Raw genomic sequence first — 25197 nt, 5'->3', positions numbered from 1 at the left:
CAGCACACACTCACTCACACACACTCAGTGCCAGGACATCATCAGAGGCAGTAATCAAATTGCAAGGAAATAAAAAAAGGAGAGAAGTCATCAAGTAGTGTTTGGTCCTCTCGAGTCGGGCTTTGAAGCGGTGCGTGCATTCTAGGCGTCGGTGCGTCGTAGTACGGTTGACCCGTTGCCACGACCAACTCCCTCGTTCGTTTGTTCGTTCCCACGGCGATTGGCCGGCTAAGCCCCGCTTCTCTGCTGGGGCCAGACTAAAAAAAAAAAGGTCGGGGGGTTTTCTTCCGTCTCCTTGGAACCGCTCGTTTCCCCCCCCCCCCCCCCCAACCCCCCCCGGTCCCCGCTACCCGCGCGCCCTGGCTTTTCACAAGGGCACGTTGGCGCTCTTCGCTGCCTCTCCGTCTTGGGTCTGGAGCAGTTGCTGGGCGGCTTGGAGGAGGCGGTAACGATCACGGAGGTTCCGTCGGCGCACGTGCTCGTTGGTGATCTCCTGCACGTTTCTACTGGGAAACCAGCCCTTCTTCCCGCTGGACAGCTTGGTACCCTCGAACCAACCTGGCAGAAAACGGGAAAACGCCGTTAATGGAACACAAGGTGGGGAAATGTGAAGTTATCCACTTTTTTGGGGAGGAAAAATTGAAAAACTGAGTTTTTTTTTTAAATGGTGACAGATAAGAACATAAGAAATCGGAGCAGGAGTCGGCCATTCGGCCCCTCGAGCCTGCTCCGCCATTCAATAAGATCGTGGCTGATCTGATCTTGGCCTCAACTCCACTTCCCTGCCCGCTCCCCATAACCCTTCACTCCCTCATCATTCAAAGGTTGGTGTTCAGAGGGACCTGGGTGTCCTTATACACCAATCACTGCAGGTACAGCAAGCAATTAAGAAAGCAAATGGTATGTTGGCCTTTATTACAAGAGGATTTCAGTATAGAAACATAGAAAATAGGTGCAGGAGCAGGCCATTCAGCCCTTCTAGCCTGCACCGCCATTCAATGAGTTCATGGCTGAACATGAAACTTCAGTACCCCCTTCCTGCTTTCTCGCCATACCCCTTGATCCCCCTAGTAGTAAGGACTTCATCTAACTCCCTTTTGAATATAAGAGTATAAGAGTAAACAAGTCTTACTGCAATTATATCGGGCCCTGGTGAGACCGCACCTGGAGTACTGTGCACAGTTTGGGTCTCCTTACCTAAGGAAGGATATACTTGCCACAGAGGGAGTGCAACGAAGGTTCACCAGACTGATTCCTGGGATGGGGGGGATTGTCCTCTGAGGAGAGATTGAGCAGACTGGGCCGATATTCTCTAGAGTTTAGAAGAATGAGAGGCGATCTCATTGAAACAAATTCTTACAGGGCTGGACAGGGTAGATGCAGGGAGGATGTTTCCCCCCCGGGCTGGAGAGTCTAGAACCAGGGGGTCACACAGTCTCAGGATAAGGGGTTGGCCATTTAGGACTGAGATGAGGAGAAACTTCTTCGCTCAGAGGGTGGTGAATACCTGGGATTCTCTGCCCCAGAGGGCTGTGGAGGCTCAGTCTCGGAGTATATTCAAGGCTGAGATCGATAGATTTTTGGATATTAAGGGAAGCGAGGGATATGGGGATCGGGCAGGAACGTGGAGTTGAGCTCGAAGATCAGCCATGATCTCATTGAATGGCGGAGCAGGCTCGAGGGGCCGAATGGCCGACTCCTGCTCCTGATTCTTATGTTAACATCTGGTCAGAATCATACCGAATCTTTGAAGGCTACAGGATAAGGCTGTTTATTTAAAAAAAGCAGTCGGAATCCTTGCCTAAATAAATATTTGAATATAAAGTACAGTAGCAAGGAAGTTATGCTAAGCCTTTATCATAGAACAGTACAGCTCAGGGCCGAATGGCAGCCTCCTTCGAGTCATCACCAGCTCTTTCGAAGAGCAAACCAGTTAGTCCCACTCCCCCCACTCTTTCCCGATACCCCTGCAATTTTTTTCTTCGTCAAGTATTTATCCAACTCCCTTCTGAAAGCCGCGATTGAGTCTGCCTCCACCACCCTCTCAGGCAGCGCATTCCAGATCCTAACCACTCGCTGTGTAAAAAAAGCTTTATCCTCGTGTCGCCTTTGGTTCTTCTGCCAATCGCCGTAAATCAGTGTCCTCTGGTTCTCCACCCTTCCCGCCAATAGGAACAGTTTCTGTCTATTCTGTCCAAACCCCTCATGATTTTAAACATCTCGATCAAATCTCCTCTTGGCCTTCTCCAAGGAGAACCACCCCAGCTTCTCCAGTTTATCCACGTAACTGCATCAATCACACAAAAGACTTTTAGTGTTCCCGTTTGTGTTACCCGCTAATCTTTTCTCACGCACTCTCTCAGTTCCTTTTCTAGTTCTCCTCTGTGCTCTCTGTATTCAGCTTGATTCGAGCAATATTGGAACAGGAGGAGGCCATTCAGCCCCTTGAGCCTGTTCCGCCATTCAATGAGATCACAGCTGGTCTGCGACCACCTCGGTGTATAGAAGTGTTTCCTAATTTCACTCCTGAAAGGTCTGACTCTAATCTTTAGACTATGCACCCGCGTCCTAGACTTCCCAATCAGCGGATATCGTTTCTCTCGGTCTACCCTCTCTGTTCCCCATAATATCCTGAAAACCTCGATTAGATCACCCCTTCACCTTCTAAATTCCAGGGAATACAACCCTAATCTGTGTAATCACTCCTCGTAACTTAACCCTTGAAGTGCGGGCATCACTCTGGTAAACCCACGCTGCACTCCCTCCAAGACCAATATATCCTCCCTAAGGTGTGATGCCCAGAACTGCTCACAGTGCTCCAGGTGTGGTCTAACCAGGGCTTTGTACAGCTGCAGCATAACTTCTCTCCCCCCTCACCTTGTACTCTAGTCCTCCAGATATAAAGCCCATCCAAACCGTGGCCAAGGATCCACATAGACTTTGCCGGCCCCTTTCTCGGCAAAATGTTTTTAGTGGTAGTGGACGCTTACTCCAAATGGATTGAATGCGTAAAAATGTCATCCAGCACGTCCACAGCCACTTTTGAAAGCCTCCGGGCCATGTTCGCCACCCATGGCCTGCCCGACGTCCTTGTCAGTGACAATGGACCGTGTTTCACCAGTTCGGAGTTCCACAAGTTTATGACCCGTAATGGCATCAAGCAGGTCAGGTCTGCCCCCTTTCAAACTCGAGTATAACGGTCAAGCGGAGCGGGCTTTCCAAACCATTAGGCAGAGCCGAAAACGCGTGACTCACGGCTCCCTACAGATCCGCCTGTCCCGCATTCTGCTCGGTTACCGGACGAGACCCCACTCGCTCACTGGGGTCCCTCCTGCCGAGCTGTCAATGAAGAGCGGCCTCAAAACCAGGCTCTCCCTTGTACACCCGGATCTCAATGATCCTGTCGAAACCAGAAGGCAACGGCAGCAATGGTACCACGATCACGCGGCCGCATCACGTGACATCGCTGTTCATGACAAGGTCATGAACAACAATGTCACGTGATACGGCCGCTCGGATCCCTTTAATTGTTTTGATTATTTTCTGTACCTGGTCATGACATTTTATTGATCTATGTACCTGGACCACCACTATTTTTAGCCTTTCACAGTTTAGAAAATACCATATTCTCTAATGAATTATGGCCCTGATGTTTATCATAAGCCTCCAGTTTCTGTTTCATTTTAATCTCAATATCTTTAGTCATGCAGGGAGCTCTAGGTTTAGATGCCTTTCCTTCCCCCTACCCCCCCTGTTGGGAGTGTGTCTAATCACTACATGAACCACCTCCTCTCATTGCTCATGTACTGCTTCACCTGCCAATCTTTGATTCCAATCCACCTGGGGTGGGGCAGATCCCTTTTCAGCTCACTGAAATTACCCCTCCTCCAGTTGAGCATCTTCATCTTTGAATGTTCCTTGTCCTTTTCCAATAACTATTCCAAATCTAATTATATTGTGATCACTGTTTCCCAAATGCTCCCCCACTGAAACGTACTCCAGCTGCCCCATTTCATTCTTTAGAACTAGATCCAGCTCAGCTTCCTCCCTCATTGGGCTGGAAGGGTCCATGATCAAGGAAGGGTTTACAGAGGTGGTCCATGGGGAGTGTGTCAATAGTTACAGGGGATTTCCCCAGGGAGTGTGTCAATATTTACAGGGGATTCCCCAGGGAGTGTGTCAATATTTACAGGGGATTCCCCAGCGAGTGTGTCAATATTTACAGGGGATTCCCCAGCGAGTGTGTCAATATTTACAGGGGATTCCCCAAGGAGTGTGTCAATATTTATAGGGGATTCCCCAGCGAGTGTGTCAATATTTACAGGGGATTCCCCAGGGAGTGTGTCAATATTTACAGGGGATTCCCCAGGGAGTGTGTCAATATTTACAGGGGATTCCCCAGGGAGTGTGTCAATATTTACAGGGGATTCCCCAGGGAGTGTGTCAATATTTACAGGGGATTCCCCAGGGAGTGTGTCAATATTTACAGGGGATTCCCCAGGGAGTGTGTCAATATTTACAGGGGTTCCCCGAGGAGTGTGTCAATATTTACAGAGGATTCCACGGGGAGTGTGTCAATCTTCTAGAGTTTTTTGAGGATGTAACTAGTAGAGTGGACAAGGGAGAACCAGTGGATGTGGTGTATTTGGACTTTCAAAAGGCTTTTGACAAGGTCCCACACAAGAGATTAGTGTGCAAAATTAAAGCACATGGTATTGGGGGTAATGTATTGACGTGGATAGAGAACTGGTTGGCAGACAGGAAGCAAAGAGTAGGAGTAAACGGGTCCTTTTCAGAATGGCAGGCAGTGACTAGTGGGGTACCGCAAGGTTCAGTGCTGGGACCCCAGCTATTTACAATATACATTAATGATTTAGATGAAGAAATTAAATGTAATATTTCCAAATTTGCAGATGACACTAAGCTGGGTGGCAGTGTTAGCTGTGAGGAGGATGCTAAGAGGCTGCAGGGTGACTTGGACAGGTTAGGTGAGTGGGCAAATGCATGGCAGATGCAGTATAATGTAGATAAATGTGAGGTTATCCACTTTGGTGGCAAAAACAGAAAGGCAGAATATTATCTGAATGGTGACAGATTAGGAAAAGGGGAGATGCAACGAGAACTGGGTGTCATGGTACATCAGTCATTGAAAGTTGGCATGCAGGTACAGCAGGCGGTGAAGGCGGCAAATGGCATGTTGGCCTTCATAGCGAGAGGATTTGAGTATAGGAGCAGGGACGTCTTACTGCAGTTGTACAGGGCCTTCGTGAGGCCACACCTGGAATATTGTGTTCAGTTTTGGTCTCCTAATCTGAGGAAGGACATTCTTGCTATTGAGGGAGTGCAGCGAAGGTTCACCAGACTGATTCCCGGGATGGCCAGACTGACATATGAAGAAAGACTGGATCGACTAGGCTTATATTCACTGGAATTTAGAAGAATGAGAGGGGATCTCATAGAAACATATAAAATTCTGACTGGATTGGACAGGTTAGATGCAGGAAGAATGTTCCCGATGTTGGGGAAGTCCAGAACCAGAAGTCACAGTCTAAGGATAAGGGGTAAGCCATTTAGCACCGAGATGAGGAGAAACTTCTTCACTCAGAGAATTGTGAACCTGTGGAATTCTCTACCGCAGAAAGTTGTTGAGGCCAGTGCGTTAGATATATTCAAAAGGGAGTTAGATGCGGCCCTTAAGGCTAAAGGGATCAAGGGGTATGGAGAGAAAGCAGGAAAGGGGTACTGAAGTTGCATGATCAGCCATGATCATAGTGAATGGTGGTGCAGGCTCGAAGGACCGAATGGCCTACTCCTGCACCTATTTTCTTTGTTTCTAATATCTATCGGGTGATCCCGTAGGCAAACTAAAAGAGTTGGAAGCTTCTGCCTCAAGAGGTTAACACTCAGAGAAGTGAAAGAGAAACGTTCTTACCCTCAGACGATTTCCTGATGACATTGATGATGTCGGCAGCTTCCAGGCTCAGTTCGTCAGTCTGCTGGGCCGTGTAGGGTATCAGGCACTGCACCTGGGGGCAATCTGTATCGAGAGAGGGGGGGGGGGCGGGAAGAGGGATGGGGGGGGGGGAAAAGAGGGATGGGGGGAGGGAGAAACAGCGGAAGAAAAAAAAAATCTTAGGGGTTTTGTCAAAATTCCTCACTCTGGCCGCATATGTTTACAACAAAAACAACTTGCATTTATATAGCGCCTTTAACAATGACACGTCCCAAGTCGCTTCACAGCAGCGTTATAAGACAAAACAATAAATTTGACACCGAACCAGGTAAGAAAACATTAGGGCAGGTGACCGAAAGCTGGGTCAAAGAGGTCGGTTTTAAGGAGCGTCTTGAAGGAGGAGAGAGAGGGGGAGAGGTTTAGGGAGGGAGTTCCAGAGCTTGGGGCCCAGGCAACAGAAGGCACGGCCACCGATGGTGGAGCGATTATAATCAGGGATGCTCAGGAGGGCAGAATTAGAGGAGGGCAGAATTAGAGGAGCGCAGACATCTCGGGGGGTTGTGGGGCTGGAGGAGATTACAGAGATAGGGAGGGGGCGAGGGCCATGGAGGGATTTGTAAACATGGATGAGAATTTTGAAATCGAGGCGTTGCTTAACCGGGAGCCAATGTCGGTCAGTGAGCACAGGGGGTGATGGGTGAGCGGGACTCGATGCGAGTTAGGGCACGGGGCAGCGAGCACAGGGGGTGATGGGTGAGCGGGACTCGGTGCGAGTTAGGGCACAGGGGGTGATGGGTGAGCGGGACTCGATGCGAGTTAGGGCACAGGGGGTGATGGATGAGCGGGACTCGGTGTGAGTTAGGACACGGGCCAGCCAATTTTTGGATCACCTCTAGTTTGCGTCGGGCAGATTGTGGGAGGCCGGCCAGGAATGCGTTGGAATAGTTAAGTCTAGAGGTAACACAAGCACGGATGAGGGTTTCAGCAGCGGATGAGCTGAGGCAGCGGCGGAGGCGGGCGATGTTACGGAGATGGGAGTAGGCGGTTTAACAAAGGATTATAACTTGCTGCCCGTCCTTTGACCTCGAGGGAACTAAACATGAGAGGTTCGCGGCCCTGCACCTCCTGTGATACGATCTCCGGGGGAGCCCGAGTTGGAGAGTCCGCCCCTTTCGTACGGCGAGCGGCAAATCATTGCGGTTGTTGGGCGTTACCAGCCGGGGCTCAGCGGGCAGCACAGAGTCAGAGGGTCGGGGGTGTGGAGCCCCGCTCCAAACGCTTCGGCCCATGATCCAGACTGAGGGAGCGCCGCACTGTCGGAGGGGCAGTGCTGAGGGAGCGCCGCACTGTCGGAGGGGCGGTGCTGAGGGAGCGCCGCACTGTCGGAGGGGCAGTGCTGAGGGAGCGCCGCACTGTCGGAGGGGCGGTGCTGAGGGAGCGCCGCACTGTCGGAGGGGCGGTGCTGAGGGAGCGCCGCACTGTCGGAGGGGCAGTGCTGAGGGAGCGCTGCACTGTCGGAGGGGCAGTGCTGAGGGAGCGCCGCACTGTCGGAGGGACAGTACTGAGGGAGCGCCGCACTGTCGGAGGGGCGGTGCTGAGGGAGCGCCGCACTGTCGGAGGGGCAGTACTGAGGAAGCGCCGCACTGTCGGAGGGGCAGTACTGAGGGAGCGCCGCACTGTCGGAGGGGCGGTGCTGAGGGAGCGCCGCACTGTCGGAGGGGCGGTGCTGAGGGAGCGCCGCACTGTCGGAGGTGCCCTCTTTCGGATGAGATGTTAAACCGAGGCCCCGTCTGCTCTCAGGTGGATGTAAAGAGTGCAAACAAGATTCACCTGGATGATACCAGAACGGAGAGGATATAGATGATCAGGAAAGACTGAACAGACAGTGGCTCTTTTCTCCAGAAAAGCTGTAAGTTCCATATAACCCTTACCCCAGCGCTCATAGATTTTATCGTCTTTGGAATCTTCCAATTGGTTCTGCTTGCCCGACTTTAAAGCGTCCATCCATCGGTGCCGGTCAGACCTGGAAACAGAGCGCATGTTAACATATATCGGATTCCATCAGATATACGGCACAGACACAGGCCATTGGGCCCAACCAGTCCAGGCCGGCGTTTATGCACCACTCGAGCCTCCTCCCGTCTTTCCTCATCTAAATCTATCGGCATAACCCTCTATTCCCTTCTCCCCCCATGCGCTTGTCCAGCCTCCCCTTAAATGCATCGATACTATTCACCTCAACCCCTCCCTGTGGCAGCGAGTTCCACATTCTCACCGCTCTCTGGGTAAAGGGGTTTCTCCTGAATTCCCCATTGGATTTCTGGGTGACGATCTTATATTGACGGCCTCTAATTATGCTCTTCCCCACAAGTGGAAACACTCTCTCTGTATCCACTCCATCAAAACCTTTCATCATTTTAAAGACCTCTATCAGGTCACCCCTCAGCCTTCTCTCTTCAAGAGAAAAGAGACCCAGCCTGTTCATCCTTTCCTGATACGTACACCCTCGCATTTCTGGTACCATCCTTGTAAATCCTCTCTGCTCCCTCTCCAGTGCCTCTGTATCCTGTTTATAATATGGTGACCAGAACTGCACGCGGTGCTCCGAGTGTGGTCTAACCACGGCTCGATACAGGTTCTCTGCTTCTTCCCTTCCTTCCCCGAGCCCACTGGGCCAAACTTCCTCTGAGGTGCCCCCCTGCCCCTAGCCCTGACCGTATATCTTTCTCCAGTCTCTCTCCGATCTCCCGTTATGAGCATTCCGAGCCCATCCTGTCCATGAGGCCCACTCCCTGCTCCCTTGACCCTATCCCCACCCAACTTCCTTTTCCGGCTCCCACGTTAGCCGACATTATTACGGGTTCTCTCCCCTCAGCTACTGTCCCCCTCTCCCTCAAATCTGCCGTCATCACCCCTCTCCTCAAAAACCCAACCCGCGATCCCTCCGTCCTTGCAAACTACTGCCCCATCTCCAACCTCCCTTTCCTCTTCAAAGTACTTGAACGTGTTGTTGCTTCCCAAATCCGTGCCCACCTTTCCCAGAACTCCATGTTTGAAACCCTCCAATCAGATTTCCGCCCCGGCCACAGTACCGAAACGGCTCTCATCAAAGTCACAAATTACATCCTCTGTGACTGTGACAAAGGTAAACTATCCCTCCTCGTCCTCCTGGACCTGTCTGCAGCCTTTGACCCCGTTGACCACTCCATCCTCCTCCAACGCCTCTCCTCCATCGTCCAGCTGGGTGGGACTGCACTCGCCTGGTTCCATTCTTATCCATCGAATCGTAGCCCGAGAACCTCCTGCAATGGCTTCTCTTCCCGCCCCCACATCGTTACCTCTGGTGTCCCCCCAGGATCTATCCTCGGCCCCCTCCTATCTCCCATCTACATGCTGCTCCTTGGTGGCATCATCCGGAAACACGGCGTCAGTTTCCACATGTACGCTGACGATACCCAGCTCTACCTCACCCCCACTGCTCCCGACCCCTCCACGGGCTCTAAATTGTCAGACTGCTTTGTCCCACATCCAGTTCTGGATGAACAGAAATGTTCTCCAACTGAATATTGCAAAGACCGAAGCCATTGTTTTCGGTCCCCGCCACAAGCTCCGTTCCCCAGCCACTGACTCCATCCCTCTCCCCAACTCCTGTCTGAGGCGGAACCAGACTGTTCGCAACCTTGGGGTCATATTTGACCCTGAAATGAGCTTCCGACCACATATCCACAGCATAACTAAACCCGCCTATTTCCCCCTCCGTAACATCGTCCGTCTCCGCCCCTGCCTCAGCTCATCCGCTGCTGAAGCCCTCATTTGTTACCTCCAGACTTGACTATTCCAACACACTCCTGGCCGGCCTCCCACATTCTACCCTACGTAAACTAGAGGTGATCCAAAACTCGGCTGCCCCGTGTCCTAACTCGCACCGAGTCCCACTCACCCATCACCCCCTGTGCTCGCTGCCCTGTGTCCTAACTCGCACCAAGTCCCACTCACCCATCACCCCCTGTGCTCGCTGCCTCGTGTCCTAACTCGCACCGAGTCCCGCTCACCCATCACCCCCTGTGCTCGCTGCCCCTGTGTCCTAACTCGCACCGAGTCCCGGTCACCCATCACCCCCTGTGCTCGCTGCCCCTTTGTCCTAACTCGCACCGAGTCCCGCTCACCCATCACCCCCTGTGCTCGCTGCCCCCGTGTCCTAACTTGCACCGAGTCCCACTCACCCATCACCCACTGTGCTCGCTGACCTACATTGGCTCCCGGTTAAGTAACGCCTCGATTTCAAAATTCTCATCCTTGTTTACAAATCCCTCCATGGCCCTCGCCCCCTCCCTATCTCTGTAATCTCCTCCAGCCCCACAACCCCCCGAGATGTCTGCGCTCCTCCAATTCTGGACTCTTGAGCATCCCTGATTATAATCGCTCCACCATCGGTGGCTGTGCCTTCTGTTGCCTGGGCCCCAAGCTCTGGAACTCCCTCCCTAAACCTCTCTACCTCTCTTTCCTCCTTCAAGACGCTCCTTAAAACCGACCTCTTTGACCAAGCGATCACCTGCGCTAATTTCTCCTTATGCGGCTCAGTGTCAAATTGTTTTATCTCATAATACTCCTGTGAAGCGCCTTGGGACATTTCGCTACGTTAAAGGCGCTATATAAATACAAGTTGTTGTTGTGGTTTAGCATAACTTCCCTACTTTTCCATTCGATCCCACCAGAAATAAACCCTAGTTCTTGGTTTGCTTTTTAAGGCCTTGCTATTCTGTGTCGGAATGTTTAATGATTTGTGTATTTGTATCCAAGATTCTTTTGTTCCTCGACCCTACCCAGACTCGCACCCTCCAAAAAAATAAGTGACCTCCCTATTCGTCCTCCCAAAATGTAACACCTCACGTTTATCTGTGTGGAACTTCATTGGGCAATTATATGCCATTCTGCCAGTTTATTAACGTTCCCGTGGAAACCACCTCCGTGGTTGGATCCTCGACATGGCGCGAGGGAGGGGGGAACTCGATACTGACTGTGTGTACAGGGGGGGGTGGGGGAACTCGATACTGACTGTGTGTACAGGGGGGGGTGGGGGAACTCGATACTGACTGTGTGTACAGGGGGGGTGGGGGAACTCGATACTGACTGTGTGTACAAGGGGGGGGTACTGGATACTGACTGTGTGTACAAGGGGGGGGTACTGGATACTGACTGTGTGTACAGGGGGAGTGGGGGTACTGGATACTGACTGTGTGTACAAGGGGGGGGTGGGGGAACTCGATACTGACTGTGTGTACAAGGGGGGGTACTGGATACTGACTGTGTGTACAAGGGGGGTGAGGGGAACTCGATACTGACTGTGTGTACAGGGGGGGGTGGGGGGAACTCGATACTGACTGTGTGTACAGGGGGTGGGGGGGAAACTCGATACTGACTGTGTGTACAGGGGGGGGTGGGGGGAACTCGATACTGACTGTGTGTACAAGGGGGGGTACTGGATACTGACTGTGTGTACAAGGGGGGGGTGGGGGAACTCGATACTGACTGTGTGTACAAGGGGGGGTACTGGATACTGACTGTGTGTACAAGGGGGGTGAGGGGAACTCGATACTGACTGTGTGTACAGGGGGGGGTGGGGGGAACTCGATACTGACTGTGTGTACAGGGGGTGGGGGGAACTCGATACTGACTGTGTGTACAGGGGGGGTGAGGGGAACTCGATACTGACTGTGTGTACAGGGGGGGTGGGGGGAACTCGATACGCACTGTGTGTACAGGGGGGGTGGGGGGAACTCGATACTGACTGTGTGTACAGGGGGGGTGGGGGAACTCGATACTGACTGTGTGTACAGGGGGGGTGGGGGAACTCGATACTGACTGTGTGTACAGGGGGGGTGGGGGAACTCGATACTGACTGTGTGTACAGGGGGGGTGGGGGAACTCGATACTGACTGTGTGTACAGGGGGGGGTGGGGGGAACTCGATACGCACTGTGTGTACAGGGGGGGTGGGGGGAACTCGATACTGACTGTGTGTACAGGGGGGGTGGGGGAACTCGATACTGACTGTGTGTACAGGGGGGGTGGGGGAACTCGATACTGACTGTGTGTACAGGGGGGGGTGGGGGGAACTCGATACTGACTGTGTGTACAGGGGGGGTGGGGGAACTCGATACGCACTGTGTGTACAGGGGGGGGTGGGGGGAACTCGATACGCACTGTGTGTACAGGGGGGGGAGGGGGGAACTCGATACTGACTGTGTGTACAGGGGGGGGTGGGGGGAACTCGATACTGACTGTGTGTACAGGGGGGGGTGGGGGGAACTCGATACTGACTGTGTGTACAGGGGGGGGTGGGGGGAACTCGATACTGACTGTGTGTACAGGGGGTGGGGGGGAAACTCGATACTGACTGTGTGTACAGGGGGGGTGGGGGAACTCGATACGCACTGTGTGTACAGGGGGTGGGGGGGAAACTCGATACTGACTGTGTGTACAGGGGGGGTGGGGGGAACTCGATACGCACTGTGTTTACAGTGGGGGGGGCACTGGATACTCACTCGGTGGATGTCCTCAGGAGCCGGTCGGCCTGCTTGCCCTGATGGTTCTCCAGCAGTGTCAGCACGAAGCAGTTCCCCATCGCCGAGCCCGGGGAGTTGCCGGAACATTCCTGCACCTCGACCAGCGACCGATGGGCATGGTCAACCACCTGGTACCTGTCCCCGCTGGGCAGAGCATCACAGCATCGTTACTGCTGGCCAGATACACCCCCTGTACATAAGGGCCAACTTACCACACCCGCTCGGGGCGGGGGGGGGGGAAAGAGGGGGAGGGGGGAGAGAGAGAGAGAGAGAGAGAGAGAGAGCGCGAGAGAGAGCGGGGGGGGGGGGGGGGGGGGGGAAAGAGAGAGAGAGAGAGCGGGGGGTGGAGGGGGGAGAGAGAGAGAGAGGGAGAGAGGGAGGGGCAGAGAGGGAGAGAGGGAGGGGCAGAGAGGGAGGGAGGGGCAGAGAGGGAGGGAGAGGGGGAGGGAGAGGGGGAGGAAGAGGGAGGGGCAGCGAGGGAGGGAGAGGGAGGGGCAGCGAGGGAGGGAGAGGGAGGGGCAGCGAGGGAGGGGCAGTGAGGGAGGGAGAAGGAGGGGTAGCAAGGGAGAGAGGGAGGGGCAGAGAGGGGGAGGGGCAGAGAGGGGGCGAGGGAGGGGCGGAGAGGGAGGGAGGGAGGGGCAGAAGGAGGGGCAGAGGGGGAGAGGCAGAAAGGCAGAGGGAGGGGCAGAGGGGGAGAGAGGGAGGGGGAGAGGGAGAGGCAGAGAGGCAGAGGGAGGGAGGGAGGCTACACTTCAAAAGTACTTCATTGGCTATAAAGCACTTTGAGACGACCGGTGAAAGGCGCTATATAAATCCAAGTCTGTCTTTATTTCTTATCCAATCAGTCCCACTCCTCTGCAGTTTCCTCATAGCCCATAAATTTGTCCTTTTCAAGTTACGATTGAATCTGCTCCCACCGCCCTTTCAGGCAGCGCGTTCCCGATCACAACAACTCGCTGCGTAAAAACATTCTCCTCGTCTCCCCCTCTAGTTCCTTTGCCGATTATATTTAGCAGAGGGGATAAAAAGAAAAAGAAAGACTTGCATTTATATAGCGCCTTTCACGACCACCAGACATACCAAAGCGCCTTACAGCCAATGAAGTACTTTTGGAGTGTAGTCACTGTTGTAATGTGGGAAACGCAGCGGCCAATTTGCGCACAGCAAGCTCCCACAAACAGCCATGTGATAATGACCCAGATAATCTGTTTTAGTGATGTTAATTGAGGGATAAATATTGGCCCCAGGACACCGGGGAGAACTCCCCTGCTCTTCTTCCAAATAGTGGCCGTGGGATCTTTTACATCCACCTGAGAGAGCAGACGGGGCCTCGATTTAACGTCTCATCAGAAAGATGGCACCTCCGACAGTGCGGCGCTCCCTCAGCACTGCCCCTCCAACAGTGCGGCGCTCCCTCAGCACTGCCCCTCCGACAGTGCGGCGCTCCCTCAGCACTGCCCCTCCAACAGTGCGGCGCTCCCTCAGCACTGCCCCTCCGACAGTGCGGCGCTCCCTCAGCACTGCACTGGGAGTGTCAGCCTGGATTTCTGTGCTCAAGTTCCTGGAGTGGGACTGGAACCCACGACCTTCTGCCTCAGAGGCGAGAGAGAGAGAGAGAGAGAGAGAGAGAGAGTGTGCTGCCCACTGAGTTACTGGCTGACACCCCATAGAAGGGTCACGGACTCACCTCTTCTTGCTGGTGATTAGCAACAGGTCGTTGAAAAGGAAGAAGTACAGAGGGGTGACCTTGGGTTTCATCCCGAAGCGGTTTCCTCGGAAGACGATCTCCGAGAGCTCTCCTCGTTTCTCAAGGTGGCGGAGCTGGGAGATGATGGGAATGGCCTGCAAGCACACCACGGAGAATTAGCAACACGGCTTCGCCTTCTGATCATTATTGAAGTGAAATCTTCAAATTACAGACAGCAACTTGCATAAGAACAGAAGAAATAGGAGCAGGAGTCGGCCATACGGCCCCTCGAGCCTGCTCCGCCATTTAATACGATCATGGTCTGATCTGATCATGGACTCAGCTCCACTTCCCTGCCCGCTCCCCATAACCCTTTACTCCCCTACGGTTCAAGAATCTGTCTATCTCCACCTTAAATACATTCACTGACCCAGCCTCCACAGCTCTCTGGAGCAGAGAATTCCACAGAGTTATAACCCTCTGAAGAAATTCCTCCTCATCTCAGTCCTAAATGGCCAACGTCTTATCCTGAGACTGTGACCCCTGGTTCTAGACTCCCCAGCCCGGGGGGAAACATCCTCCCTGCACCTACCCTGTCAAGCTCCGTAAGAATGTTGTATGTTTCAATTAGATCACCTCTCATTCTTCTAAACTCTGGAGAATATCGGCCCAGTCTGCTCAATCTCTCCTCATAGGACAATCCCCCCATCCCAGGAATCAGTCTGGTGAACCTTCGTTGCACTCCCTCTGTGGCAAGTATATCCTTCCTTGGGTAAGGAGACCAAAACTGTACACAATACTCCAGGTGTGGTCTCACCATGGCCCTATATCAATGCAGTAACACGTCTTTACTCTTGTACAGGTACGATGTCCCGAATGCAGTAACCTCGGGCGAGATTTTTGGGTATTTCCGGATTTCGGAGAAGAAATCGATGTCCCCAATCCGGCAACCTTGGAGACGATTTTCGGGTATCTCCGGATGTCAGACCACTCCATCTGCGATGTGCAAAATGTCTAGTTTTCGGACAATTCCGGTTTTCGGACAATTCTGGATTCGGGACGTTGTACCTGTACTCAAATCCTCCTGTAATAAAGGCCGACAGACCAGTCGCTTGCTGTACCGGTTAGATGAGGGACGACCCGAATTGTGACTGTGGCCGTGAGTCCCAGACCACGGAAGCCGTCACATCGACCCGCCCGCCGAGATCTGTGGCGGGAGCGACTTCAGTTCCCCACTCGGCCTCTCAGGACTCTCGGCCGTCGAACGGATCGGGGGTTTGACATTCCCTACCTTTAGTTTGTCAAACTCCAGCTTCTTCCCAATGTGGATCATCTCCTCCATTTGCTTCATTATCCCGACTTCTGTGTTGCATTCTTCAATGATCTGTGGAGAAAAAGACAGACTTGCATTTATATAGCGCCTTTCACGACCACCGCACGTCCCAAAGCGCTTTACAGCCAATGAAATACTTTTTGGAGCGTGGTCACTGTTGTATTGTGGGAAACGCCAATTGGCGCACAGCAAGCTCCCACAAACGGCAATGTGATAATGACCCAGATCATCTGTTTTTTTGTTAGTTTAATTGAGGAATAAATATTGGCCCCAGGACACCGGGGAGAACTCCCCTGCTCTTCTTCGAAGTAGTGCATCGGGATCTTTTACATCCACCTGAGAGAGCAGACGGGGCCTTGGTTTAACGTCTCATCTGAAAGTCGGCACCTCCGACAGTGCGGCGCTCCCTCAGCACCGCCCCTCCGACAGTGCGGCGCTCCCTCAGCACCACCCCTCCGACAGTGCGGCGCTCCCTCAGTACTGCCCCTCCGACAGTGCGGCGCTCCCTCAGCACTGCCCCTCCGACAGTGCGGCGCTCCCTCAGCACTGCCCCTCCGACAGTGCGGCGCTCCCTCAGCACTGCCCCTCCGACAGTGCGGCGCTCCCTCAGCACTGCCCCTCCGACAGTGCGGCGCTCCCTCAGCACTGCCCCTCCGACAGTTCGGCGCTCCCTCAGCACTGCCCCTCTGACAGTGCGGTACTCCCTCAGTACCGCCCCTCCGACAGTGCGGTGCTCCCTCAGCACTGCCCCTCCGACAGTGCGGCGCTCCCTCAGTACTGCCCCTCCGACAGTGCGGCGCTCCCTCAGCACCGCCCCTCCGACAGTGCGGTGCTCCCTCAGCCCGCCTGGATTTTTGCAGTCAAGTCGCTGGAGTGGGACTCGAACCCACAACTTTCTGACTCAGAGGCAAGTGTTCTGCCCACTGTGCCACGGCTATAGAAGGAATTAGAAGCTAAAGGCGGAAGGGTCCATGTTAAACGGGTTTTCTTCAACCAAGTTCCGAGTGGACAGGAGCGAAGAGCATGAAGCTTCCCAACTCAGCACTGAAAGGGTAACCTGATCGAGAGCAACTGGTAACGGAAAGGGAAAACGGTCACACTGGTAGAGTAAGATGTGTTCTGAAGCTGGGACAGTGTAGAGGGAGCTTTACTCTGTATCTAACCCCCTGTACCTGCCCTGGGAGTGTGTGATGGGACAGTGTAGAGGGAGCTTTACTCTGTATCTAACCCCGTGCTGTACCTGCCCTGGGAGTGTTTGATGGGACAGTGTAGAGGGAGCTTTACTCTGTATCTAACCCCCTGTACCTGCCCTGGGAGTGTGTGATGGGACAGGGTAGAGGGAGCTTTACTCTGTATCTAACCCTGTGCTGTACCTGCCTTGGGAGTGTTTGATGAGACAGTGTAGAGGGAGCTTTACTCTGTATCTAACCCCGTGCTGTACCTGCCCTGGGAGTGTTTGATGAGACAGTGTAGAGGGAGCTTTACTCTGTATCTAGCCCCCTGTACCTGCCCTGGGAGTGTTTGATGGTACAGTGTAGAGGGAGCTTTACTCTGTATCTAACCCTGTGCTGTACCTGCCTTGGGAGTGTTTGATGAGACAGTGTAGAGGGAGCTTTACTCTGTATCTAACCCCGTGCTGTACCTGCCCTGGGAGTGTTTGATGAGACAGTGTAGAGGGAGCTTTACTCTGTATCTAGCCCCCTGTACCTGCCCTGGGAGTGTTTGATGAGACAGTGTAGAGGGAGCTTTACTCTGTATCTAGCCCCCTGTACCTGCCCTGGAAGTGTTTGATGGGACAGTGTAGAGGGAGCTTTACTCTGTATCTAACCCCGTGCTGTACCTGCCCTGGGACTGTTTGATGGGATAGTGTAGAGGGAGCTTTACTCTGTATCTAACACCGTGCTGTACCTGCCCTGGGAGTGTTTGATGGGACACTCTAGAGGACTAGTCCTGATTAATAGTTTGAACCTTTCTGTTAAACATTCCTGGGATGTGGGCGTCGCTGGCAAGGCCGGCATTTATTGCCCATCCCTAATTGCCCCTTGAGAAGGTGGTGGTGAGCCGCCTTATACAACTGAGTGTCTCAGAGGGCACTTAAGAGTCAACCACATTGCTGTGGGTCTGGAGTCACATAACGGTCAGACTGGGTAAGGGCGGCAGATTTCCTTTCCTAAAGGGGCATTAGTGAACCAGTTGGGTTTTTACAACAATCCGGTAGTTTTATGGTCACCATTACTGATACGAGCTTTCTATTCCAGATTTATTTAACATTTAATTAACTGACTTTATATTCCCCAGCTGCCGTGGTGGGATTTGAACTCCAGTCTCCGGATCATCAGTCCACGGTCTGGATCACTGGTCCAGTAACACAACCACTATGCTACCGTACGCGACAGAGGTTCCGCTTGGGTTCTGGTTAGTGATCACGGTTAGCGATCACGGTTAGCACTCTCGCCTGTTCACAGCCAGTACTCCGCTTCTGGTTAATGACTGGGCTCTGGTTCATAGAATCATAGAAATTTACAGCACGGAAGGAGGCCATTCGGCCCATCGTGTCCGAGCCGGCCGGCCAAGAGCCACCCAGCCTAATTCCACTTTCCAGCTCTCGGTCCGTAGCCCTGTAGGTTATGGCACTTCAAACATACATCCAAGTACTTTTTAAATGTGGTGAGGGTTTCTGCCTCTACCACCCTTTCAGGCCGTGAGTTCCAGACCCCCACCACCCTCTGGCTGAAGACATTTCCCCTCAAATCCCCTCTAAACCTCCTACAAGTTACTTTCAATCTCTGCCCCCTGGTTGTTGACCCCTCTGCTAAGGGAAACAGGTCCTTCCTATCCACTCTATCCAGGCCCCTCGTTATTTTATACACCTCAGTAAGGTCTCCCCTCAGCCTCCTCTGTTCCAAGGAAAACAACCCCAGCCGATCCAATCTTTCCTCATAGCCAAAATTCTCCAGTCCCGGCAACATCCTGGTAAATCTCCTCTGCACCCTCTCCAGTGCAATCACACCCTTCCTGTAACACGGTGACCAGAACTGCACGCAGTACTCCAGCTGTGGCCTAACTAGTGGTTCTAGTTGGCGATCGTGGTTCTGGCTTTGGTGAGTGATCGGCACTGCGCTCCTGGCCAACACCTGGACCAGAGCTCGGTTCTGCCTCAGCGATACAGCGAATGATGGTTCAATGCTTCCTCTTACCTTGGAAACGAGGCTGAGTGCTTTCGAGGCTGTTTCTTCATTCGCTGAGCCAACCTCGGATCTTTGGAGAATGTTCTAGAAAGACAAAAAGCATCTCAGACCCTCGCAGCAACTTTACAAAGACAGACCTGCATTTCTATAGCGCCTTTCGCGATCGTGGGACGTCTCAAAGCGCTTTACAGCCAACAAAGTACTTTTTGGAAGTGTAGTCACTGTTGTAATGTGGGAAATGCCAATTTGCGCACAGCAAGCTCCCACAAATGTGATAATGACCCAGACCATCTGTGATGTTGGTAGAGCGAATAATTTGGCCCAGGACACCGGGGAAAACTCTGGTCTTGAAATAATAAGGTGGGATTTTTTTTTTTTAACGATCACCTGAGAGAGCAGACGGGGCCTCGGTTTAATGTCTCATCCAAAAGACGGCATCTCCGACAGTGCAGCGCTCCCTCAGCACTGCCCCTCCGACAGTGCAGCACTCCCTCAGCACTGCCCCTCCGACAGTGCAGCGCTCCCTCAGTACTGCCTCTCCGTCAGTGCAGCACTCCCTCAGAACTGCCCCTCCAACAGTGCAACGCTCCCTCAGTACTGCCCCTCCGACAGTGCAGCGCTCCCTCAGCACTGCCCCTCCGACAGTGCAGCGCTCCCTCAGCACTGCCCCTCCGACAGTGCAGCGCTCCCTCAGCACTGCCCCTCCGACAGTGCAGCGCTCCCTCAGTACTGCCCCTCCAACAATGCAGCGCTCCCTCAGCACTGCCCCTCCGACAGTGCGGCACTCCCTCAGCACTGCCCCTCCGACAGTGCGGCGCTCCCTCAGCACTGCCCCTCCAACAATGCAGCGCTCCCTCAGCACTGCCCCTCCGACAGTGCGGCACTCCCTCAGCACTGCCCCTCCGACAGTGCGGCACTCCCTCAGCACTGCCCCTCCGACAGTGCGGCACTCCCTCAGCACTGCCCCTCCGACAGTGCGGCACTCCCTCAGCACTGCCCCTCCGACAGTGCGGCGCTCCCTCAGCACTGCCCCTCCGACAGTGCGGCGCTCCCTCAGCACTGCCCCTCCAACAATGCAGCGCTCCCTCAGCACTGCCCCTCCGACAGTGCGGCACTCCCTCAGCACTGCCCCTCCGACAGTGCGGCACTCCCTCAGCACTGCCCCTCCGACAGTGCGGCACTCCCTCAGCACTGCCCCTCCGACAGTGCGGCACTCCCTCAGCACTGCCCCTCCGACAGTGCGGCGCTCCCTCAGCACTGAATTGGGAGCGTCGGCCTGGATGATCAAATTTTGTGGGTTTTTTTTCCTCGTTCTTGGGATGTGGGCGACACTATCATGTCAGTAGTTATTGACTAAATTGAAGGTGCCTTAAAGACATCATCAACCAGTTGTTGTGGAACTGGAATCGTTATTTGCGGACCGCAAATTGAGAGGGGGTGGGGGGGTGTTTAGGGGGACAATCAATTAATTGAAGGAGGACTGCAACAAATTACAAGAGGACATTTAACAAACTTGCAGAATTTGCAAATAATTGGCAAATGAAATTCAACACAGATAAATGTGAGGTATTACATGTTGATAGGAAGAATAGGGAGGTCACTTATTACTGGGAGGGCGAGAGTCTGGGTGGGGTAGAGGGACAAAAGGATCTCGGAATACAAAGACACAAATCACTAAAGTTGTGACACAGGTGAGCAAGGCCATAAAAAGGCAAACCAAGAACTAGGGTTTATTTCTAGAGGTATAGAATTGAAAAGCAGGGAAGTTATGCTGAACCTGTGTTGTGTGTGCAATAACTGTTAGACGCCAAGAGTTTATAACCTTGGCTCTGCTTTATTAAGGCCCAAAGTGACTAATATACAAACTGGCTGGCCTTTTATACTTGGGCTGCACACACATGCATGCAGCCCAATGACCTCCAACAGTGACGCCATCTAGTGGCTAGTGGTCCCAAAAGTACATACATGACAACCTGTATCGAGCCTTGGTTAGACCACACTTGGAGCACTGCGTACAGTTCTGGTCGCCATATTATAAAAAGGATATAGAGGCACGGGAGAGGATGCGGAGAGGATTTACAAGGACGATACCAGAAATGCGAGGGTGTACATATCAGGAAAGGATGAACAGGCTGGGTCTCTATTCTCTTGAAAAGAGAAGGCTGAGAGGTGACCTAATAGAGGTCTTTAAAATGATGAAAGGTTTTGATGGAGTGGATACAGAGAGAGTGTTTCCACTTGTGGGGAAGAGCAGAACTAGAGGCCATCAATACAAGATAGTCACCCAGAAATCCAATGGGGAATTCAGGAGAAACTTCTTTACCCAGAGAGCGGTGAGAATGTGGAACTTGCTGCCACAGGGAGGGGTTGAGGCGAATAGTATCGATGCATTTAAGGGGAGGCTGGACAAGCGCATGGGGGAGAAGGGAATAGAGGGTTATGCCGATAGAGTTAGATGAGGAAAGACGGGAGGAGGCTCGAGTGGGGCATAAACACCGGCATGGCCTGGTTGGGCCGAATGGCCTGTTTCTGTGCCGTATATCCGGTGTAAACCTGTGCGGGCACGTAGTGGCCAGACCAGGTAGAGGGTGACGGGCTACCCACCCCGAAGGATCAGTCGGGTTTTTTTACGGCAATCTCTCTACGGTGTGGTTATATTTTCGGTATGACATCATTAAACACACACAGGCTTTAAGATGGCTGATCTCTGACAGGGCTTCTTGAAGTTAAGACCTGGTCTGTTTATTGTTGTAAACATCAATGGCTGCAGTGCCACAGTAGTCCACTGGGGGAGATATATCTATATATATCTCTATATAAAAATAAACAGGTTCCAATCCAGAAATTATTTTGAATCGATTACCATGTTTCCTCCTAACCTGCATGGCCCCGCACCGATCGGGAGGTCCCACACAGGCTGCTCACCAGCTCCTGCCGTTGGGCAAGATACTGCACAGCGGGCCAAGCAACTTTTAAAGGGACCACGCACCAGAGGGCATGGTCTTAGAATAAGGGGCCGCCCCTTTAAAACTGAGATGAGGAGAAATTTCTTCTCTCAGAGGGTTGTAAATCTGTGGAATTCGCTGCCTCAGAGAGCTGTGGAGGCTGAGACAGTGAATAAATTTAAGACAGAAATAGACAGTTGCTTAACCGATAAGGGGATAAAGGGGTTATGGGGAGCGGGCGGGGAAGCGGAGCTGAGTCCATGATTGGATCAGCCATGACCTTATTGAATAGCGGAGCAGGCTCGAGGGGCCGAATGGCCGACTCCTGCTCCTATTTCTTATGTTCTTATGAAAATAAATTCAGAGGGAACATTGGTAGGTTATTTTTTTTTTTAATCCCCTCCAACTCCCACCATACAAGTTCCCAATTGCCAGCTCCAAGAACATTTAAGGTGGGGTTGTGGGGGGGTGCAGAGGAAGGTGTTACTTGATCCACTAGGATCAAGTTGACCAACTTAACTGGACCAGCCACAAACCGTGGCCACAAGGGGTCAGAGGCTGGGTATTCTGCGACGAGTGTCTCACCTCGTGACTCCCCAAAGCCTTCCCACCATCTACAAGGCACAAGTCAGGAGTGTGATGGAACACTCTCCACTTGCCTGGATGAGTGTAGCTCCAACAACACTCGAGAAGCTCGACACCATCCAGGACAAAGCAGCCCGCTTGATGGGCACGCTACCCACCACCTTCAACACTCACTCCCTCCACCACCGGCGCCCCCTGGCTGCAGTGTGCACCGTCTACAAGATGCACTGCAGCAACTCGCCAAGGCTTCTTCGGCAGCACCTCCCAAACCCGCCACCTCTACCCACTAGAAGGACAAGGGCAGCAGGTGCATGGGAACACCACCACCTCCACGTTCCCCTCCCAGTCACACACCGTCCCGACTTGGGAATATATCGGCCGTTCCTTCATCGTCGCTGGGTCACAATCCCGGAACTCCCTCCCTAACAGCACTGTGGGAGCACCTTCACCACACGGGACTGCAGCGGTTCAAGAAGGCGGCTCACCACCACCTTCTCAAGGGGCAATTAGGGATGGGCAATAAATGCCAACCTTGGACAGCGACGCCCACATCCCAGGAATGCGTTTTAAAAAAAAACATAAATGTAGGAGCGAGATGGTGAGAAATCACTAGTTAAGTGTGAACTGGAATATAGAAACATAGAAATTTACAGCGCAGAAGGAGGCCATCTGGGCCCATCGTGTCCGCGTCGGCCGACAAAGAGCCGCACGGCCCTCGGTCAGCAGCCCTGAAGGTTACATATAAACCCATGAACAATGAACAATGGCGGACAGGTAAAGAGCACCCGGCCCAACCAGTCCACCCCACACCACCGCGACACTCCTCGCACCGAAACATTCTACACTCCACCCCAACCGGAGCCATGGGATCTCCTGGGAGAGGCAAAAATCAGATAAAAACCTCCTTCACTGGTAGATCCCTCCCCCACCCAACCTCTTGACCGTTCGACCAGCGTCCACAGACTGATCTAGCAGCCCCTCTCTCCACCCGCCTCCCCCCCCCCCAGGCTTCCCGCGATGGACTTGGCGGCCCGCAGAGCGCTCACGTACCTCGATCAACATCTTGATCCGCGTTATCCTCTGGAAGGGGAGCAGCAGGAAGGACATGAGCGGCAGTCGCTGGCATCGGGGCATCTCCTGAAGGCGGACAACCGCTGCCGCAAACTGAGCGTTCTCCTCCCTGTGTGGAGAGAGCGAGCAATCAATGGGCCGGGGGGGGGGTCTTTAACCCATTCTGCGCCTCCCTCACCCGCCACAAACTCCATCCCCTAGGCATCCCGCGCCCCAACTCCTGCCTCGAGGCTGAACCACACTCTTCGCAAACCTCGGGGTCACACCTGACCCAGCGATGAGCTTTCAACCGCATAGCTAAGACCGCCTATTTCCACCTCCCGTAACATCACCCGTCTCCTCCCCTGCCTCAGCTCGTCCGCTGCTGAAGCCCTCATCCGTGCCTTTGTTGCCTCCAGACTTCACTATTCCAACGCACTCCTGGCTGGCCTCCCACATTCTACCCGACGTAAACTGATCCAAAACTCGGCTGCCCCGTGTCCTAACTCGCACCGAGTCCCGCTCACCCATCACCCCCTGTACTCGCTGTCCCGTGTCCTAACTCGCACCGATTCCCGCTTACCCATCACCCCCTGTGCTCGCTGCCCCGTGTCCTAACTCGCACCGAGTCCCGCTCACCCATCACCCCCTGTGCTCGCTGCACCACATCCTAACTCGCACCGAGTCCCGTTCACCCATCACCCGCTGTGCTCACTGACCTGTGTCCTAACTTCGCACCGAGTCCCGCTCACCCATCACCCCCTGTGCTCGCTGAACCCATGTCCTAACTCGTACCAAGTCCCGCTCACCCATCACCCCCTGTGCTCGTTGCCCCATGTCCTAACTTGCACCGAGTCCCGCTCACCCATCACCCCCTGTGCTCGCTGAACCCATGTCCTAACTCGTACCAAGTCCCGCTCACCCATCACCCCCTGTGCTCGCTGACCTACATTGTCTCCCGGTTAAGCAACACCTCGATTTCAAAATTCTCATCCTTGTTTACAAATCCCTCCATGGCCCTCGCCCCCTCCCTATCTCTGTAATCTCCTCCAGCCCCACAACCCCCCGAGATGTCTGTGCTCCTCTAATTCTGCCCTCCTGAGCATCCCTGATTATAATCGCTCCACCATTGGTGGCCGTGCCTTCTGTTGCCTGGGCCCCAAGCTCTGGAACTCCCTCCCTAAACCTCTCCACCTCTTTCCTCCTTCAAGACGCTCCTTAAAACCGACCTCTTTGACCAAGCTTTTGGTCACCTGCCCTAATATCTTCTTATGCGGCTCGGTGTCAAATTTGAAAATATCTCTTAATACTCCTGTGAAGCACCTTGGGACGTTTCACTACATTAAAGGTGCTATATAAATACAAGTTGTTGTTGTTATAGTGCCTTTAAAGTAGTAAAATGTTTTTTGGATCGTTTTGTGGCCCCTCAAGCCTGCTCCGCCATTCAATGAGACCATGGCTAATCTTCGATCTCAACTCCACTTTCCCGCCCGATCCCCAATTCCCTTCCTGTCCAAAAATCTATCGATCTCCGTCTTGAATATACTCAACGACTGAGCCTCCACAGCCCTCTGGGGCAGAGAATTCCAAAGATTCACCACCCTCTGAGTGAAGAAATTCCTCCTCATCTCAGTCCTAAATGGCCGACCCCTTTATCCTGAGACTGTGACTCCTGGTTCTAGACTCCCCAGCCCGGGGGGGAAACATCCTCCCTGCATCTACCCGGTCAAATGCTCGAAGAATTTTACATGTTTCAATGAGATCATCACTCATTCTTCTAAATTCTAGAGAATATCGGCCTAGTCTACTCAATCTCTTGTCATAGGACAACCCTCACATCCCAGAGAATCAGTCTGGTGAACCTTCGTTGCAATCCCTTCTATGGCAAGTA

At 53.3% G+C, this 25197-nt stretch overlaps 1 protein-coding gene across 1 annotated transcript in view; it reads right to left on the bottom strand.

Moving 5' to 3' along the window:
* Positions 1-338: 338 nt before the first annotated feature.
* LOC139232825 (rho guanine nucleotide exchange factor 15-like) overlaps positions 339-25197 on the bottom strand; it is a 72780-nt gene continuing 47921 nt past the window's right edge. Inside the window, exons 9-16 of the mRNA XM_070863319.1 lie at positions 23307-23436; positions 18736-18810; positions 15497-15589; positions 14206-14360; positions 12498-12662; positions 7885-7976; positions 5933-6037; positions 339-558 (exon numbers count right to left, since the gene is read on the bottom strand). Coding sequence (XP_070719420.1) covers positions 368-558; positions 5933-6037; positions 7885-7976; positions 12498-12662; positions 14206-14360; positions 15497-15589; positions 18736-18810; positions 23307-23436 — 1006 coding nt within the window. The 3' untranslated portion in view covers positions 339-367. The remainder of the gene's footprint in view (positions 559-5932; positions 6038-7884; positions 7977-12497; positions 12663-14205; positions 14361-15496; positions 15590-18735; positions 18811-23306; positions 23437-25197) is intronic.

The sequence above is a fragment of the Pristiophorus japonicus genome, chromosome 20 (assembly GCF_044704955.1).
Source record: "Pristiophorus japonicus isolate sPriJap1 chromosome 20, sPriJap1.hap1, whole genome shotgun sequence".
Taxonomy (NCBI): Eukaryota; Metazoa; Chordata; class Chondrichthyes; family Pristiophoridae; genus Pristiophorus; species Pristiophorus japonicus.
This window is presented reverse-complemented; position numbering and strand designations above follow the sequence as displayed.